At 37.3% G+C, this 21,018-nt stretch overlaps 1 protein-coding gene and 1 long non-coding RNA gene across 2 annotated transcripts; one reads left to right on the top strand and one right to left on the bottom strand.

Moving 5' to 3' along the window:
- Window positions 1-12,898: 12,898 nt before the first annotated feature.
- On the top strand, window positions 12,899-15,765 carry LOC146522662 (uncharacterized). Its single transcript, XR_014873064.1, has 4 exons — window positions 12,899-13,061; window positions 13,708-13,763; window positions 15,010-15,045; window positions 15,171-15,765. It is a non-coding gene; the product is annotated as an uncharacterized LOC146522662 (long non-coding RNA).
- A 207-nt stretch (window positions 15,766-15,972) lies between these two features.
- LOC146522661 (uncharacterized) lies at window positions 15,973-20,717 on the bottom strand. The gene is made up of 2 exons (XM_085153762.1): window positions 19,682-20,717; window positions 15,973-18,330 (listed from the first exon to the last, which is right to left on the bottom strand). Exons 1-2 carry the CDS (start codon window positions 20,025-20,027, stop codon window positions 18,152-18,154), a joined length of 525 nt encoding a protein of 174 aa, XP_085009888.1. The 5' UTR covers window positions 20,028-20,717; the 3' UTR covers window positions 15,973-18,151.
- Between the last annotated feature and the right edge of the window lie 301 nt (window positions 20,718-21,018).

The raw sequence follows: 21,018 nt of genomic DNA, 5'->3' as shown, positions 1-21,018 counted from the left end.
AATCATAGTTTTTTTTTAATAATTACAATTTACTGATTTATTCTAGAACTTTACCTACTCATTGGAGGCCTTTTTACAGATAACACCAGCTAGCTTGTGATGGAGAAAGCTATAGTTATTTCTACTTAAAAATGCTTGATATCATCTTTTAAATATATTATTTGAAAGGAGGTTGAAGTTGCTCTGTTTTACAAACAATTTAGAGATCACTGTATCTAGAACAAAGAAAGCATGAGACTCGGTGTGGCATTTGTTGAAAAAAGGTCAAAAGAAAAGAAAAAGGAACACAGTCTATCTAAACTATGGCATTTAATTATTTAATTTACCCTAAACTATCTATGGTAATAACAGCATATTTTCATTTTAAACATTAAAGGCAAAAATTATTCGTCCAATTTAGATTTAAAAAAAAAAGATAGATTGCACTAATACTTTGACCCCTTTTTTCCCCTCATTCACTAGACCACGCAAAGGGCACGCGCATCCCTTTGCTTTGCTAGATTGTGATGGCGACAGCAACATAGGCAACATACATCTTTAAAAAAATGAATGCACATTATATGTCTCGATGCATGCTCAATCATCCAGGTAAGTAAATCCCAAAAGGTTGTTTCTGTTCATCTGGATGTAGCGTTTTCAGTGGGAGAAACGTTTTGTCACTCATCCAAGTGACTTCTTCAGTCATATACACATTATAGATGCATAAATAATAACATTTGTTGTAAATCTATGGAGAAGTTGGCAAAAAGGTTTGTACAACCTTGTGACAGTATAAAGTGTGTGAAACATGATACTTGATCTTGACATAGTCCATCTCCTAACAATTAATTGCAAACATTCACAACCACTGGTCTGCTTCATTGTTGTTTTGTCCTCTCTGAACAAATGTCAAGCACAGTGTTCAAGCTCACCGCTCCAGGATTACAGACAACTTGACATCAATCAAACAAGTGCAAAACATTTGTGAAATTTTACTTTACTGACCCTTTTCTTTTATTTTGTTTAAAAATTTCAAGATGGTTCAGCCCTGGTAGAACACATAGGTCAGCAGCTGGATTTCTGAAGGAATGTCTATGCAATGTCAGGAAAAGGCTTGATGAGCACATTAACAAGGGCTCATTTAGCTATGATGGAAGCGTAAAATGTTGCTCATAAAGGTGCATGAATTGGTCTGAGAGGGAGATTCCCTCTTGACACTTTTCCAAAGTTTTGATGTGTGTTGAATATTATTATATTTTTTATGTTAAGAGTTTTTACATGCAATTTCTTCTAAAACAGAGCCGGCTTTACATAACATGTTTTCATTTGTATTAACATGTACATGTACTGTAACCAAAGGCTGATTTGAAGTAATGGATATAATACAATGAATTTTATACTTTTTTTTTTGCTTGCATTTTACTTTTATTTATATATTTTGTGTGAATTTTGCTTTCTTTATTCTATGTATCATATGGCAATAAAAGCAGTTTTCAGACAATCTGTTTTGAATGTAGTTTTTATATGCTGAATTTTATAGTATGTAGGAATCCCTTTTTTGACCTTATTAGACAGATACAGTGAAGACTGAAAGGAAAGTGAGAGGGCAAAGGGCCACAGGTCAGACTCGAACCTGGGCTGACCACTCAGCCATGCGGCATATTGGCCCCCGCTCATCCAACTGAGCTGAACTTAAATAGAACCTACATGTTAATGGTTGAAACCTGTGATGGGTTATATGAGTTTCAACCCAATTTTTGGTAACCTCAACTTTAAACATTGGTAAATTTAACCCAATTTGTGGATAATTGTCCCAACCCATTGTGCTGGGCTGAAACACACCCAGTGCTGGGTTACAAATTGGATTATTTTTAACCAACCATTTTTTAGTGTGTAGATATGCATTTAATCACTTTTATTATCAAATAAAATGTATGAACTGGAAATTGTAAAAGGCTTGGACACATTAAGGTATTTGCTGTGTTTAATGTGTAATACTGTGATTTATTTTTATTTTACCAGATTTAAATGTTACATCAGGTCATTTGAGTGGACCACAGCTGCTGTACAGAGCTAACTGTAGGTTAAAGGTTATGTAACCCACAGTTAGCAGTTTCCTGTTTGTACTGTTTGAGTGTTCACTGATCTGTGAAAAGATGGATTCTCATGATACTGAGTAGAGTTATAAGTCATAATACTGGCTCATACGTTTAAAATGGTTAACAGTATTGCCATCTAGCTCATGTGTAGCTGGATTTCTGTTAATGGAGGTTTAACCTTAATCATATATGGTCTGGTCTGAACTAGAATTTCAGGTAAATACATTTTCTTTGTTAAATGCTTATTTAAGTTGGCAATCTCAGTGTTTACTGAGATTAACATTATTTCCCTTAGTCTGTCATGTAAAATTTTGTAGATAACAATAATTTCAATTTTATTTGGGTGTTTGTATCCCTCAGCTTAGCTCATTGGAGTCTGGGGAGTTTAGGGGATCTAATTACATTTCACTCCATATTCAAAAGTGTGTCTCTTGATTTTGGCATCCAGTGGTGCAGTAACATTGAGTCCCCTACCAGTCAGTGAAGGTAGGGCTGCTGGCCCCAAGCTAAGATAAATGGATAGAGTTGAATTAAGACGGGCATCCAGTATAAAATGATGGTCAATTCAAACATGCAGACCATAAAGAATGGCTCTGTACCAAAGTAGTCAGGGCTCAGGTTAACTACGACTGCCTCTAGTGCTGTTGGCCAACATGGTGCATGAACTACGTCTTTATGTTCGTAAGACATTCCTGCAATTTAACTAATTGGTGTGTGTTGTCTGGCTTGATGGATAGATAAAGTTAGGTGTCATCTGCATAATTGTGAAAATGCATGCTATGCCTTCTGACGATACTGCCTAAGGCAGGGGTGTCCAACTCCAGGCCTCAATGGCTGGTGTCCTGCAGGTTTTAGATATCACCCTGAGCCTGTACACTGTATTTGGAACAGAATATGAATTTATCATTTGATCTACACAAAGATTTACTTCACCTTCAAAACTGTCTTGCTTTGTACGATTACAAAGTTATCAAGTTATCAAAAATGCTGCTTTGTTTCAACATTTCACAAGCCAAACTCAATAAGTAATGTTACAAAGCAGAGGCTTCTGATTGTCTTACTACTGCTCTTATCTGGTAATGTGCAACCTAACCCAAGCCCTGAGCTCCAGTGTAGTCAGACACCATCTCAATTTAAATGCTCACCTGGGTTGAAGATAGTTCATCTTAATGTGCGCAGTTTGTTACCCAAGATGGATATGATCAAGATTTAGGTTCAATCAACAGATACAGATATTGTCCTAATTTCTTCTTCTGCTTCTGCTCAATGTCTTCGAGTGGTTGATACTGTGTATCATGCTTCTCTGAGGTTCATCACTAGCTATAAATCTCAGACTCACCACTGTGAGCAATACTCTCAGGTAGGATGGCCTGCTTTGGAAAGTCAGAGGAACTCTCATTTATACAGTTTTATATATAAGGCAATACTTGGGTTGCTGCCTTCTTATATATGTTCCCTGCTTGCAGTGAAGCATGCTGGTCAATATTCTTTTCATCCACATGGTTACTTGTTGCTTTCTGTTCCATTTGCACAAACTGAATTTGGTAAAAGAGCTTTTGTCCATTCAGCACCCTTGGCTTGGAAGAAACTGCAGAACGACTGGAAAATGACTGAATTCCTTTCATTAAGTGCTTTTAAAAGTAAACTAAGAATCCTTGAGGCCATAAGGCCATAGAAGTCCATAACATGCAAGTGTTTAAATTGGATTGATTGTCATTTTAACTAAAGTTTTTTAAAAATGTATTTGAATTTAATTGAATTTCATTTTTTATTTATTTTTGCATGTGTGTTGTTGCTGCCTGTATTTAATTGAGTAATTTCTGTAACTGTGAGACACTTGCTGCTGCCTATCTTGGCCAAGTCTCCCTTGAAAAAGAGGTTTTTAATCTCAATGGGATCATCCTGGTTAAATAAAGGTTAAATAAATAAAAAAGAAAAAAAGAAAAAAAGAAAAAAAAAGTCCAGAGGAAGAATAACCTGGACCAGAAAGTGCCTTCTACCACCTCTCAGCTGGGTGTTTGGCACACATGGGGCCACAACTGAGAAGCAGAAGGCTGATTTCCCCCCCCCCCCACACACACACACACACACACACAGACACATATCCCACCCACTTCACTACTCTGAGCCATGATCTTTTTTTGCACTAATTCAAAGCACTTGAAATCTTCAAATGTATCAAGTTCTGTTACTATTATGACTAAAACCAGCAGAGTAATGAAAATGTTAATTTATTTATTTTAAATGAAAAACCTCATAGAACGAGAGGGATGCTCGATTTAAAGAATGGCAAGGAAATCCCAATGAATCAATACATTATACACAATGAAATATATACAACACGTGCCAAAAATAAAATATACAATATGTAAATTTAAATACAGGTGCTTTACAAAATTTGCAAAAACTATTGTGCAGAGAGAAAATCTAATGTTTTGATAGCAGCTTAAAACACAAACTAGAGCTGATAACAGAGTATGTGTTCGTATTTCCTTACTGCTGCTCATTTGAGTCAAACCATCACACATCAACACAATGAACTTGTATCAGTGTTCACTTATGCTCTTCTGATCTCATTCTTCACAGGTCCAGTAGAGTCTGATCCAAAGTGTGAATTTCTATACCAGAGCCCGTAATCTTGAAGAATCTCATGTTTGTTCCTGAAGCTTCACTTTTTGTCATGTTCTTAATCCAGTCTGAACTTTGAACTATATGACATGACTACACAAGCATGACCTGGGACCTGGAACATACGATGAGACATGACTTACCACAGAGGTGTCCAAATCCAGGCCTCGAGGGCCAGTATCCTGCAGGTTTTAGATGTGTCCTTGATCCATCACAGCTGATTTCAATGGCTACATTACCTCCTCAACATGTCTTGAACTAATCATTTGATTTAAATGTGTTGACCTGTGATATCTAAAATCTGCAGGACACCGGCCCTTGAGGCCTGGAGTTGGACACCCCTGACTTACTAAAACTTTGTCTCCCTCTCTTTTACTTTTTATTTTTTCAATAACAACTAAATACCTCCATTTTGGCCAGATGGTGGTGCTACAGGATTACTATCCAAAAGCCTCTGAACCATGCCAATAAATTACACACATATTACAACCATCAGTTCACTGGATCGAACATTTTGCCTGTTTATTTTTTTTATTCTTTCATCAGTTTTATTTTAAATATCATAGATCACACTTCTATACATATACTATATATACTCTATTTCCACTACTACTGCATGATCTAGAAGTTAAGAAGGTGGCACGAGATCTTTCGGTGTAATTTCAAACACATTTGAAACATTTATCACATTCAAATTTATAATGTTATGTATTTTTAAATATATATGGATGACACTTTTGTTACTGTAGCTCAGTAACTTTGCTATATTGCTACTTTATGAGCTCAGGTTCAGTTTTCTGAGTCAGCACAGATGTAGATATGAGAGTCACGTAACCCCAACTCTAAACCCATATACAGTATACAGGTTCAGTGAATGTGGTGTTGAAGGTGTGGAGGTGGACCAGTGTGCCAGAGATTATGTTATAGAAGGACACAGTGCCCATAGGACAGTCCACATACACTGCTACTTTGTAACAGGCAAAGGAGGAGACAGGGATTGCTCTTGATTTGTAATTGTGAGTATTCGCCCTCATCACAGTACAAACACCAGGAATGATCAGTTTTGCCAAACCTGCTGTCATCCCTGTTTCCTTTCCGTTTTATTCCTTTGTAAGCCACTGCAATACAAACCTCTCCACTCCACTCAACCTCCCAGTAACAGCGACCCGTCAGAGTGTTGGTACACAGCAGCTGAGGCCAATGATCAAATCTTTCATAATTATCAACATACTGCTGGTCCTCTTCTACATGCACCACCTTCCTGTTGTTGTCAGACAGTTTGAGTTTTCTGTGTATTGTGTTTAGATCCAGATTTAGTTCACAGAAATCTAATGGAAAGAATATGGGGAGAAGATATGCAATCAGTTTGTAGAACTCTGATCTTTCAGACTACAAGAGTTACTGTGCTATATAGTCTGAAGATATTTTGGAGTTAAATGAATGCTATCCTGAATAGAGACCAAGAAAAGACATCTACAGTACCGAACTGCAGCATGCAGTGATTGTTTAACTACAAGCCTGAAATCTTCACATCTCAGGGTCTACTGCGAAAATTACTTACACCCTCACAGGATGGTTGGTCATGAGATCATGTTGTTTGTCTTATACTTGATGATGAATATCACCATTAGCAATCTTTGAAGTCAAGTTCACATCCAACAATACACTTTAATTTCACATCTGACCTTTGCTGTTATTCCCCTTAGGGTGTTCATGAAAACTGTACTACTTAAGAACTTCCACTCTATAGAATTGTGGTTTCATAAAGGATCCACTGGAACCTGAAGTTCCAGATAATGAGGCCATATGGAGCTATGGCCATGTGTCAACAGTGTCACACAACGGTTGTGGGCAGGCAAGAGAAGGACCCAAATGCAAACTCGCAGAGACAAAAGCAAACTAAAAAAAAAAACACAGCTTTATTGCTGACATGGTGGGACACAAATAACAACTAAACTGGGAAAACTGAGGCACAAGGAGAAACAGGGAAAATCACACACATCTATGAGGGAGAACGCGACACTAACACAGAGAAACACAAGGCTTGAATAGAATAATCCTTTAATTGTCCCAGAAGGGGAAATTTGGTAATAAATAAATAAACTGAGGGATAACGAGGGAAATGAGACACAGAAGGAGAGCAGGGAGACAAGGGAAGCAAACTAGAAAAAACTGACATGGGACACAGACCTTCAAAGTAAAACAGGAAACACACTGACTGAACTCAAGACATGTAAACTTAACAGAGTGGGGAGACAGAACATTGGGACCTGAAACATGGGACAAAAAGGCACAGCAGACGCAACACAGAACATAGCCATCACATAAAACCTAAGAACTAAACCCTTGAAAACCCTAACTGAAACCTAGGGAAATGACAATTATCAAAACCGTAAAACAAAGGACTTAGAACATACACCATAATATAAAATACAAGAACTCAAAATGCTGGGTCACAAAGACCTAGAACTGTGACAAACAGCAGTTTTTTTGAGGGGGTGGCAGTCAACGTTTAAGTTATGGCTGCTCCATTACTGGTTTGCAAAACTGGTTGCAGGGAAATCGAATGTCATTTCTCCAAGGTGAAGATTCCCAAAGTAAGTGTAATAGTTATCTGGTTTGATTGGGATGGACATTTTTCTCAAACTAGTGTTCTGTTATTGGACTAATGGGCTATGTAAACAATGGTTTTTACAGCCTTTATCTTTCAGCTTTGAGCTGACATGTTTTGAAGTCATTTGCTCTAACGCAGTGCTCTTTGCTGTTATTTGACACCGTCTTTTCCGACCATAAGGCTGTGTTATTTGATACTGTGTTTCCGCGGACTACAGTTCAAAACAGTGCTCGCCGCTGTCAGATCATCAACCCCTCCGCTGCCGCCCGGTTCTCCTCAGCCTTTAGTCAGCTGTCTGTCCCTTCCGATCTGGACACAGACGTCCTTAGCTCTTGGTTTGAATCCTCAAGCCTAACTGTTTGTTTCCTGGTTTAGCAATCCCCTCAAACACACACTGGAACTTATTTTTCAGGCTACATTTATATTTTAGTTCACAATCAGGACCAGGGTATTCTTAAGGAAAGCACAATAAACCAGAGCATTAGAATTTCAATAAAATAATAATAATAACTAAAAATAATAGTTTTTGAAAATAAATTATCTTACTGCTCAGCAGACAAGCAGCCAGCTGTTCCTGTTTCATTTTCATTTTCATCTCAGTTGTGGGCAACTGCAACTGAGAAATAAAGGCTATCTCATCTCATCTCAATTGACCATGGAAAACAATGCACTGTTAAAAAAAAAAACTAACAAAAAAAAACATGCAAAATTGCACCCCAAAAAATCTGCGAAAGGTGAACTGCATCATAGCAAGGGAAGACATTATTTAGTTTTATTATGTGTTTTGTTCTTCATTTTTGTTAAGTGTCTTTGTTTCCTGTGCAGTTTTGCTGTGTTTTTCTTCTAAAGCCAGTAAACGGGTTATGATGTGGTTTTAGAGTTAATGTGAACATGCAAAATAATAGCAGTCTCACATTACTAATGTTTTTAACTACTGATTTTGGCAGAAATGATGATACAACATGGGAACAAATTCATGACTAGGTGTAGCAGGGTAATGGCCAAACAACAGACTTAAAAGACATGACATGCACGCTCCTCATTGGGGGTAATTGACTAATTCAGTGAAAGGGGTGTGTGGTGTTCAGTTAGGTAGGTCATTCAATCTGTGAAGAAATTGGTGTCAATTATGGCCCATTATTTAAGAAAGGAAGGCAGCAGATGCTGTGCCTGCTGGTTTTAGTCCTTGCTCAGTGAGTAAAATGAGTCATTCCAGAAAGAACTTTGATCAAAAAGTTGATTGGAGAGGGGAAAACATACAAATAAGTACATAAAATAATTGGCTGCTCAGCTAAAAAGATCTCAAATGCTTTGAAATGGGAAAGAAAACCCAAAACATGTGTAGAAAAAGGAGCACTATCATCCACCTAGATCATAGAATAACAAGAATGGCAAAGAAGCATCCAATGATGAGAGAGATCAGAGAAGATCTCCATTTACCTGTGAGTAGGGGAGACCGGGGATAGTTGTAACGTGGGTCAGTTGTAACACTTCCAATTTCTCCAATCAGGGCTAAGTTTCAAATGATGTGACTCATCCTGTGCATGCCCAATTCAGTTCTGCTATCACATGTGAAAAATCAGCACATTTTGTCAAACACAGACAATTTAACACGAAAAAAAGTAATTTGTATGCCAAAAAGTACGTTTTTCTACTTTATTTCAGTTTCTAATAGCATTATCTGCTTTGCAGTTAAACTCATCAAACTTAAATTATGTTATTTGTATGTCTATGGGGATATATTCTGTGTAGGTCTTTAGTGCTAATGTTTTAGCCGATGGCTGTAATGTTAGCTAGTTCATGGCTATAGGAGTCTGGGTCAGTTGTAACAGCAACAGTCTGGGTTAGTTGTAACAATAATGCAGATGTTACAACTTACCACACTATTACTTTAACTTATATTAAACAAGTTGGGGCAAAGACATCAGCAGAGAGAGGTTCACTGGTCGCTTTTGTATATGCGGTTAATGCCATTGGCAACACAATTCCTCCACTGTTTGTGTTCCCACACATACATTATGCAGACCACTGTGTCAGAGATGGACCAGTAGGAAGCATTGGTAGTGGAAATAAATCAAGATGGGTGCAAGAAACAGATTTCCTCATCTTTCTGAAGCAATTTGCAAACCACACCAAGGAAAGCCATGATAAAAAGTAATGGAATTGCAATGGTGGTGAACAACTACATTTTTTCAGCTTCATTGTTATGTTCAAAATTGGTGCAAGAGTTGTAGGTTATAATGCCCACTGAGCCAATGAGGCCAAACTCAAGGAAGACCAACCAAAATTAATGAAATATTCAGTTGCAGAAAATTCCATAATTTGTCTTTTTTGGGGGGTTGGCATATGTTCAAAAGCTAGATTTCTGCATTCTGTCACACACACACAGCTACATAAATGGCTCTAAGTGCATTCATGTGTTGAATAAACAAAGATTACATGTTAATGTTTTGTCAGTACCCTTATTTCATTGTGTTACATTTCACCCCAGGATATGTTACAACTAACCCAGACTATGGGGTTAATTGTAACATTTCACTCTTTGTGTTTGAGACCATACCATGCAATGGGTAATTGTGCTGCAGAGAAAATAGCTGCACTATTTAATAGCTGAGACATGTAAATACTTTGCATTACATTTTGAATCCACTACCTTAAAAGAGCTCCAATTTACAGACAGAAATGTCAAAAATGTTACTACTATCCCCGGTCTCCCCTACTTCAACAATCAGAATGTGAAGCCAAACTATTTGCAAGAAACCCTTATAAAGTACCACAGTTGAAAAAAACTAACAAAAAAAACATGTGTTGAAAAGGTTACAGTTTGGCAAAGAACACATTGACTGGCCTAAAGAGAAGTGGCACAATATTGTATGGCCAGATGAGAGCAAGATTGTTCTCATTGGATCTAAAGGCTGTAGACAGTTTGTGAGACAAACTTCAAACACTAAATACAAGCCACAGTACACCGTGAAGACCGTAAAACATGGAGGTGCAAGTATATTGGTTTGGAGTCATAAAACAGGCACCATGGACCAGTTTACCTACAAATACTGAAAGAGGTCATATTGCCTTATGCTGAGGAAGAAATGCCCAAAAAAAGAGAGAAAATAAAAGACAAAATTGTTCATGTTTTCATTTGGGATTGAATGTGCACATCTCTCTTTGTATGTATGGCAATAAATGATATTAGGAACATGGAACTTTTCCTCTGTTGTTTTAAACACACTGCTATTGTTTTGCACATAACTATACACTTAAAATTAATCTGTATCTTACTTTCTAACAGCAGAGGGCATTGGTATTTTAAAGTTAATGGGCTCATCCATAGACCAATCACTTTTCACGGACACACAGCTGGGTTCACCTTCTAGGTGAGGTCCAGATGTAGGTTCAGGGCCACCTGGTTTGTGATGGATTCTGTTGGAAACAGAGAGGAAGACACCAGAAATGGAAACAAATCTCATAGCCTTCCCCTACAAAAATGGCAGGACAAACTAATTACATAAAGGAAAATAGCAATCTTATAAATGACACTTTTCCTTTTCTGTTAATACTATACACTACTAATATGATGTTAATGTATAGGAAAAACTTAAGTTTCAAACCCATAACACTCTATTAACATTTCTTTAAATATAATCAAATAAAGTGGTCATATTTTTGTGTTGCTATGGTACACTCTGCTTTCCTTACTGGCCTTGAAGTGGCAGTCCATATTTGGATGTTGTTCACCTTCACTGCTACTTTTCTACAGCTAACAATGTGTGGGCAGGGGCATACTCCTCATGCCCTCTTACCTGGTACCTGGCAATGGTGAACTGCATATTGTAGGAATAAGACTGACAATTAGTATTCAATAAGAACTGTAATGTCAGCTGAGCGTGATGCCTTTTCATGTTGGTAAAAACAGTCGCTACCTGGTCAAAGAGAGAGGGCAAAAATTATTTTTAATATTACAGCTGCAGTATGTAATCTGTAATGTTTCAATGTATTATCAAAAAATAGATGTGATAAATCACAGAGGGAATGATGGGTCTTTTCTTGACAAATCAACATACGAGGAGACAATGAATTTATTTATGATGAAGATGAAATATTAGAGGCTTTCATTAAAGTTCAAATCAAGTCAAAGGTCTACTTACTCAACATCTTTCCATAAATGCTGTTGAAAATGTTGGTACTCAGTGATCACAAATTTGAGTGACGTATAGATGTGTATCTGAAGAGACTCTCTTACCATCTACTAGTTATTAGTGATATGTTGTACAGCTTAAAAACACTTTGGATTTATGCAAGAAATTTACCATGACTATTCTACATCAGAGCGAGAAGAACAACAACATCTATAACCAATTTTATTTTTCTATTCAATTTGCATTGTGCATAAAGAAAGGAATATATGGGTCCGGTAGTAATGTACAATATATAAAATGCAGGACTTACAGTGGGGATTCCCCTAGCCTAAATCTGATTCTTCCCTATGACTTAGTGTCCATGTTCTTTCTTGTGCTCTTACATAGTGCAGCACTCTAATATAATTTGTTTGTGACTCTATATTAATGTTACACAAACCACAGGTTAAAGGTAGTTTTTCACCACTAATGTCAGGTACATTTAAAATGACATATATTTAGCTAAAGCCACCTACCCCCCTGAATATAGTTGCATCGTTCAAAGATTCTTGAACACACATGTAAACAATTACTTTAGTGAAAATAATTTATAGTTACCTGATGTTCCCCACTGTGTCCTGCACTCTGCACCTCACTTCCTTCTTTGCATAAACACCAAAGCAAAGAAAGAAGTGAGCTCCCTCATTTAACCAGTCTGACTGGTTTAACAGAGATAGGCGTGTCAGGTTACAGGTGAGTTCTGGTAGTGTTGTTTTTATATTTTAAACCTGAGCACAGTGAGCTGTATTTCATCCTCTCCCCACCTGCTTTATATTTAGAATGTAACTCATTTGCTACAAACAGAAACAAGAAGAGGCAAAGCAGGAAAAAATGCTGACAGACATCAGTTTCAAATTTTCTAGACCAGACACCAGACAATAATTAGTAATTATTATTATTAATAATAATTATTATTATTTTTGCTAGTTCCTTCAAATACCTCAACACAATTTGCAGCTTTTTAACTGACACCAGTGTGTGCAAAAAATTATATAATAATGAAACTATTTCATACAGTCAAATGTGACATGAGAATAGTCCAAGTTGGTGTGTTTCTGAGAGACAATCAGAGCAGACAAGGGCTGGAGACATATATTGTGATGCCAGATTTTAGCTTATCCAAATAACTTCAGGGTAAACCTTGGGTAAACTTAATTGTTGTTAACAACTGAGTTGATAACTAGCTTTGTGTGACCATTTAATCTGATCACCACTGTCAGGGTAAGTGAATCTAGGGGAAGATATCCTGAGTAGGCTGAACTAACTAGTATAGGGCCCTGATCAAATCAATGAGTCAGTCAATGAAATGGAGACTCATCTACCTATCCTTTAACATCATTTCTTAACAAAGGCATGTGACTGATCCCAGCAGGCTTTGAACAGCACCAATATAAACACCCAGGTAAAGGCCCCTCCCCTTTTTTTGTACTTAGCTTACGTCTTTTCTGCAGTCTACGAAAAAGCTGTTTTTTAACCTTACATTTCTAAAGGAAGGGTTGCATTATTTTTGTCTTCAACTCTTTCAAGTGCTTAGTTTGTTGTGTCTGCTGTTGGCCGAGCCTGTGAGTAAGTACTGTCAAAAATGTCCATAAATTAAAGTGAGCATGTTATTGATTACTATTTGCAGATATATTGTTTTTAGCAGTTTTTCTCTAATTAACCCCCTTGATACATTTATGCCCACTCTATTCTGACTGTTTGTACTGATTAACTAATTGCTAGCAATTGAATGCAACAGGTGGGCATGATTTTTCTTTTTTCCTGTGCACATCGAATGCAGTGGAAAATGAAGGTCTTTTCGTCAACATTGAATTTTAAGACAGCAGTTCCTGTTGTTCAGCTGGGGGGATTGTTTAGCCTAAATCAGGTGTGGCTAATTAAATTTTCCAGTGAGGTGCAGTAGAAACTGGGACTGTTGTGGAGGGCTGTGTATTGTGTATAATTGTTGTGTTTAATTTTATTTTTGGTTGACATTCTGTGAAACACTTTGAACAGTGCTAGTAAAACGTAGACTGCTTTGCTATTAGATACCTGATTGCCCAATTTATAAACTATAGTAGTAATACTGCATGTGTAAAAAGACAACCTGAAGGGGTTTATTTTCACCGCTTGCACTGAAGTGGCTATAGGTAGTTGTATAAGGATGATTTCATTCTGTTGCTGTACTAGCTGATCTTTGTGTTCATGACTCTTCACCTCTGTCATTTCACAGGCAGAAGATGAGCTGCCTTCCTGTGCTTCTCTTCTTTCTGGCTTTTTTAGCCTGTGGTTGGTTGATGCCTTCATTTGAAATTAAAACACACTGAACATTACAGGATTGTCATTAAAAATAAATTATATTCTCTTATTTTACTAAATATAGATGTTACTCTTTTTTTAAATTCACATTTCAGCTGTAACACTAATAAGGTAGAAAACGGTGGGAATTCAGAGACTTCTGTGATTTATGTCCAACCTTTTTCAAAAGCTCAGGACCTGCTCAGCGCTTGTCACTGAGCTCCTGCATTTCTCTTCAGAGCAGCAGGGGCAGCAGAAGAACATGTATGTTCCTCATTCCACTTTCTTGAGCAGGCACTTTGCTTCCATTCTTTGTTTCCACTTAATCCTTGAGAGTGAAGTGTTACTGCAGTTTTTCTAAGTAATCGTCTTCATCCTGATGAGATTGGTCTCTCCCAGGAGGACAATGACCCATATCCAATAAGCTCGCTGAGTTAGAAAATAGTTTGACCTTCACAGTGATCAGACGATCTCTAGCCAAGTTCCAGAGCCCTGCAGAGTCACTACCAAGGTCTACAGAAGCTATTGTATGACTGAGTGTACTATGTTTTATACTTTAAGTTGTCACCTGTCTGTAGAGAGTAAAGAGGTAAATGATTGGTATGACAAAGGCTGCCAGACATGCTGCCAATCCTGCACCCAGTGCCAAGAAAAAAAGGCTTCTTTCTTCTCTCTCAGGTTTTCGGTTTGGTTCTCGTGTTGCTGTCACTGGCTTGGGTTTCACTGTGGCTGCTGTGAAGAACAAGTATTGATTATACAACTGATTAGGATTACTGAAAGAATATACCAAATAAATGTATTTTCAAATTCAGTTCATTTTTAACACTTAAAAACAAGTAGATTTGACCAAAGATGTCCATTGCTGGAGAGGCAAACTCAACTTGAGAGCAGTTACATAAAACATAAAAGCAGTATGACATCAAAATGCTTCACAGTCGGTCAGAGCAATAGCATAAGACAGAATAAAAAGAAACAGTTAAAAGGAGAGCAGGAAACAATATGACTATTGTTTGAAACAAACAAAAAAAAAATAGCCACAAAATAACATACTAGTTTGAATCAAAAGCCAAATTATAGACTGCAATATTGTGATTGATTTGGCATTTTTTATCTTGCAGTATCTGTGAAATATCCATCTAACTCATAAATAACTCTAGCTATGCTGTAATGGTATGCTTGAACAATTGCAGTAATGTGGGGAATGCTCAGTGGGATCGAATTTCTGTCTCTTCAACAGATTACAGCTATGTAAGATGTCAATTAAACAACACTGGTAAGTTGAGTAGAAGCTTCCTTTTATCATTTATTTATTTTAGATTGCCACCATAGTTGCATGGCCAGTTGTTGAGCTAGATTTGTAATTTTGTCCTAATAGTGTCAACATATTTGTTCTTCCAGAAGCGACCGATCAACCTGGAAAGCCAGCTGAGAGTTCACAGATGGACAGTCGGGATGCTAAGAGCCCTTATGGTGCAATAATAGTTGTAACCATCTTACTGGCCATTTGTGCTTTGTTTTATGCACCTTTATTTAAGAGGGAATGGAGAAATAAGCTATTCCAGAGCTGCACAGAGCAAGAACCTTCGCGTAATGATAGAGGACGTGATTTCTATCAGCTGGACACGTATGACCTTCCAAGCTTGGTGCAACAGCCACTAATCTTACGAATGCCCCACCTTTCACTTTAAAGTGTCAATGGGGACGGAGGTTTTGTTTGTTTGTTTTTTTGTTTTTTTGGGGGGTTGTTTGTTATGCCTCACAACATAAACAATGTTTTATCCATCAACTGGATTCTTTGGACAATACTTATGGCCTTTTAAATGCACAGCTTTCCTGAATGTATACTTTCAATCTGTGGATTTTAAATAAACTGTTTTAATAGTGTTTGTAAATACAGAAGTGTATTACAAAAATTCAGCACAAGTGGACAAGTGTCAAAATACAAACGCAAAATAAATGGCTCTCGCAGAGTCTCACCACAAATATGTGTGTTTTACCAGGTTTCTGTCAAAACCTGGTAAAGGTGGGATAGAGTGAAACCTGTCTGTAATGTGTGTTTCTAAAGTTGCAGGGCTGGTGATACAGTGATGCCTTTTCAGACCATGTAAACAAAAATGGGAACTCAGCCATGAGCTGTGTGAAACAGGAACTCTGTAAAGCATGGGTAGAGCCTCTAACAATGGGAAGGTTGGTGGTTCAATCCCTGGCTTTAGTGTGCAAGAGATGTAACCCCAAGTTGCTCTCTGATGCATTAGTGTGAATGTTAAACTGCGCTTAGGGGGGAAAAAAGTGATTTTGTGAATGAGGCAAGTTGGATAAAACTCTTTGAGTAGTGAGAAAATCACTATATAAGAACCAGTCCATTTATCAAACACCTTGCTTTTAGAACAATGACCTATCAAAACATTAGGTACATGGCTCAACTTCCCCCAATGTTGGGGTAAAATGGGCCCTACAAGGGTAAATAAAATTGCACATTAAGGCTTGAGATAATTTTTACCTTTATTGAGCCTTCAGTTCAATAAAGGTAAAAATACATTTGTTTCCTGTTCATACTATGGAAACATTTTCAGAAAATATTAAATTGTGATTTTAGTGTGTTAGCTAAAAGAGGACTCAGAACACAACTCCCCCCAAAAGGCAATGGGTAGTGTAAAATAACAAGTGTTGTGCAGCTCTCTCCATGTTCTTTCGTATGACATTTCATACTATATCTAATGACATTGTGGTTTCTTTAAAGTTTTTTTTTTTTCATGGTAGACTGCTAACAACGGTCCAGGTCAAATGTTCAGGCGTCCTAGGTACTCATGTCCCCAGAAGCATATTATATTGTGAAGTTTGAAGACAATTCATAAAACATTGTGGGTAACATAAACTTTTTACTGATTTTCACATTTGGTGTGATCTTTATGTTGACCTCATTTTCACCAAAATTAAAACCACTCAAACTTATTGGTATCTACCATCACAAAATAATGTGATATAATATAATACTGACAACTGTGGAGCTAGACTGCTAACAATCAGACAAACAAACAGAACCAACTATATATTTCCTCCCTTGGGAAGACTAATATATGTATGGAGCTCAGGTTCATTGCCATCAAAAATGTGATGAGCATTTGCTAGTCTGGCATAACTTGTTCTTGGGATTTCTCCTGTTTTATCGCACTGTGCTACAGACCAACTGGACCTCTAGTCTGACACTTGCTGCATTGCTGCTCTGCTTAGATCATCTAAGAATGCAAAGCCTTTATTTGTCTTTTGCACTGTCTGGCCATCTTTAGCTTTTCTGTGGAATACTGGAAATGAACACTTAAACGCAGACATTTGTAGGCACATAGTCTACATAAACTCTTTGGGGTTATATTTCAGCCACTGACTGAACTTGCTTCAATATCACTGTCACATTTTCCCCCCAAGCCTCATTTTAAAAAAAAAAAACTGTTTTCAGACAATGACCCAGGTCCACAATTATCTTAAGACTGTGATCTAATTTTATAGCGTAACCTGACTGAAATTAACATGAAAAAATGAGGTAAACTTTCTTTCCTTAACAACAATAAAATAAAAATGTAAGTATTGTGACTTGAAATGACAAAAATGATTGCTGATCACTCTTTCCATGTGTTTGAGTCTAAGAAAGATTGATGATTATTGTAAGGTATTCCTCATTTGTGTTTGTGTGGTCACATGATTACATTTGTTTGTGGTTACCGAGATACAGGAAGCGGTTTTAATTGCTGGCATAACTCTCCTACATGATTTCTCCATTTTATTGTTAATCATGGAAAATTAAACTTATTTTCCACTGTGTCAAATGCAGGACTAAGATCCAGTAATAAAAGTACAACAGAGTCACTATTAACAATACATAAAAGGTCATTAAAAACTCGTATTCTCTTATTTTACTAAATATAGATGTTACTCTTTTTTAAATTCACATTTCAGCTGTAACACTAATAAGGTAGAAAACGGTGAGAATTCAGAGACTTGTGATTGTGATTTATGTCCAACCTTTTTCAAAAGCTCAGAAGGACCTGCTCAGCGCTTGTCACTGAGCTCCTGCATTTCTCTTCAGAGCAGCAGGGGCAGCAGAAGAACATGTATGTTCCTCATTCCACTTTCTTGAGCAGGCACTTTGCTTCCATTCTTTGTTTCCACTTAATCCTTGAGAGTGAAGTGTTACTGCAGTTTTTCTAAGTAATCATCTTCATCCTGATGAGATTGGCCTCTCCCAGGAGGACAATGACCCATATCCAATAAGCTCGCTGACTTAGAGTGATCAGACGATCTCTAGCCAAGTTTCAGAGCCCTGCAGAGTTACTACCAAGGTCTACAGAAGCTATTGTATGACTGAGTGTACTATGTTTTATACTTTAAGTTGTCACCTGTCTGTAGAGAGTAAAGAGGTAAATGATTGGTATGACAAAGGCTGCCAGACATCCTGCCAATCCTGCACCCAGTGCCAAGTTGGAAAAGAGGCTTCTTTCTTCTCTCTCAGGTTTTCGGTTTGGTTCTCGTGTTGCTGTCACTGGCTTGGGTTTCACTGTGGCTGCTGTGAAGAACAAGTATTGATTATACAACTGATTAGGATTACTGAAAGAATATACCAAATAAATGTATTTTCAAATTCAGTTCATTTTTAACACCTAAAAACAAGTAGATTTGACCAAAGATGTCCATTGCTGGAGAGGCAAACTCAACTTGAGAGCAGTTACATAAAACATAAAAGCAGTATGACATCAAAATGCTTCACAGTCGGTCAGAGCAATAGCATAAGACAGAATAAAAAGAAACAGTTAAAAGGAGGGCAGGAAACAATATGATAATTGTTTTAAACAAACCAAAAAAATAACATCCTAGTTTGAATCAAAAGCCACAATAAAATAATAAGTTTTAAGACGCAATTTAAAATGTATCTTCATGTTAGCAGACAGATTTAGTCTGAGCAGTGATAATGTCTATTCTAATGTTCCGATTTTGTGTGTTCAGACTTTTTATTCATGTCTTAGTTTGAAAAGATAAGATCTGTGTTGCCAAACTATCCTTATACTTTTGATCAAGAAAAACAGTGTTAAATGGTGAAAGTTAATTATGCTCAATACTGATCAGAACACAATTAGTAAATATAAAGATGTTTGAGTTTGGCTTAAAGGATGACTAAGAATAAAAGTATAAAAAGAAAATAATTATTTTAGATACAGGCGTAACTCAGGTCTAGAAGACAGCCTGTGTAGAAACAGCCTTGAAAGATATGAGAGTGAATGTGAGAGTGAATGACCACATAGAGTACACTCTGATCTCTGAATGCCTGACTTTCAAAGTGTATGTTTAGTGAAAAAGGGGATTGTATTGAGATTATTGTAATTGACACACAGTTTTAAAGAGAAAAGTATCTGGATTAAAGGGGATTAGGGTTTGGATTTGTCTCTATTTCCCTCATCATCATCATCATGATCATCATTATCAATGCCATGTTAGATTATAACTCTGAGAAGGATTTGGACTTCCATCGTTTTCCAAGTGGACTGTAGATTCTGCAGACTTCCAAGGTGCTCCCTGTGGATTATAACTTTGAGAAGATGTAGGATCCATCAAGGAATCCTGCTTTCCTGATTTTTTTCCATTAACACAAAAAGTCCTCTCTCACCCTGAAGCCTGGTTATTATATTTAGAATATTTTAACTGTAAATATGTATTTGTGTATTCTAAAGTTTTGTGTTTTCAATATGAATTTGTGTTTCCGGCCCTTTTTTAGCTTTGTAAAGGTGATATGTAAATAAATTTCATTACTCCAGTAGCAGAAATAGGAATAGTAGTTGTACACACACACACACACACACACACACACACACACACACACACACACACACAAACACACACACACACACACACACAAAGCTTACCAGTGATGTTGAGCCTGAACTCTTTGACCTTCTTTCCAAACTGAGTGGCCATCCTGCAAAGGTAGCGGCCTGAGTCATTACTCCTAACTCTGGACAGCTGAAGTCTGACTCGTCCTGTCGTCAGAGCGTCTTTGTCACACTGAACACGTCCAGCAAACTGCTCATGCTGAGGCTCATCAGAATTACTGTCCATATTGAAGAAAACCTTCAGCTCAGGTAACTGCAGGCAGTGGATCTTAAGCGATGAAATGGTGATGCTAACTTTGGTTGTAAACGTCCATTCTACTGTGATGTCACTATTTTCTTCAGCCTGATAGAACAGATCCTTGTTATGATTAGCGGACATTTCTGAGAGGAAGAGAAGGAGCCAGGACAGACTCAAAAAGGGAACAACCCCACTTGCATGAGCAATCCAGTTCCTCCACTCAGACTAGAGAGAAGCCTAGCAACCAGCTAATAGCTATAGCTTGTTCTGTTGACATGCAGCTGTTGATCAAGTGGACACTATCCCAGTTTGCTAGTAAGACTAAGTTTGTTTTTTTGTACTATGTAGCTTATTTTTGACACAAAGTAGGAAATTCAAATCTGGGCTATTCTATGCTAGCTTAATTTTTTAGCCACTGTATGGCATTAGCAAGATGACAGACAAAAAAGTTCGAGTTCATCTAAATTTATCACAATTTTTCCTCTGGGAATGATGATGGCTAAACTATTAAAAACAACTGTTCTAACCATTGCTAAATCTTTATGTAAAATATAAATTCACAACGGTACTAAATCAGCATCCTCATGGAGGTTCAACTAACCGCAGACACATGAAGTCAGAATTATGAGGAGAAAGCTCCTACACATGGTCTTCTCCCCCCAAAAAAACATGGTCTTCTCCCTGTGAATGAACACACATGATGGTAGTACACAGAATAATAATGACAGGACTATAAATCACTGAATAATTACACTGAAAATACTGTTAACAATCCACAAAGAAAGTTCAAATTCTGTTGTCTAATTGTAAATACACAGTCACTGCTTTTTAATTTTGTGACTTTCCACAGACACCCACAGATAGTCGCAGCTTCACTTACATATTACACATGACAGATCATAACCATATATACATATCATATCATAGCCCTTACCAAATGTTCTTCTGTTCAATAGAATTTCTCAAGTCCCTCTGAAACCTTCAGCCAGCTAATAAGTTCCACCATAAACTCTTGCTTTGCTTACATGCTTGTTACAGCAGCAAGTGTGTCTTCCACGGCTCCTTTCTTTTTCTGCAAACTGTTTTCCTTATCTGACATCAGCCGGCCACATTTAGTTTGACACTCCCTCTC

The sequence above is a fragment of the Neolamprologus multifasciatus genome, chromosome 3 (genome assembly GCF_963576455.1).
Source record: "Neolamprologus multifasciatus chromosome 3, fNeoMul1.2, whole genome shotgun sequence".
Lineage (NCBI taxonomy): Eukaryota > Metazoa > Chordata > Actinopteri > Cichliformes > Cichlidae > Neolamprologus > Neolamprologus multifasciatus.
The sequence above is the reverse complement of the archived record's forward strand: the minus strand, read 5'-3'. Positions and strand labels throughout refer to the sequence as shown.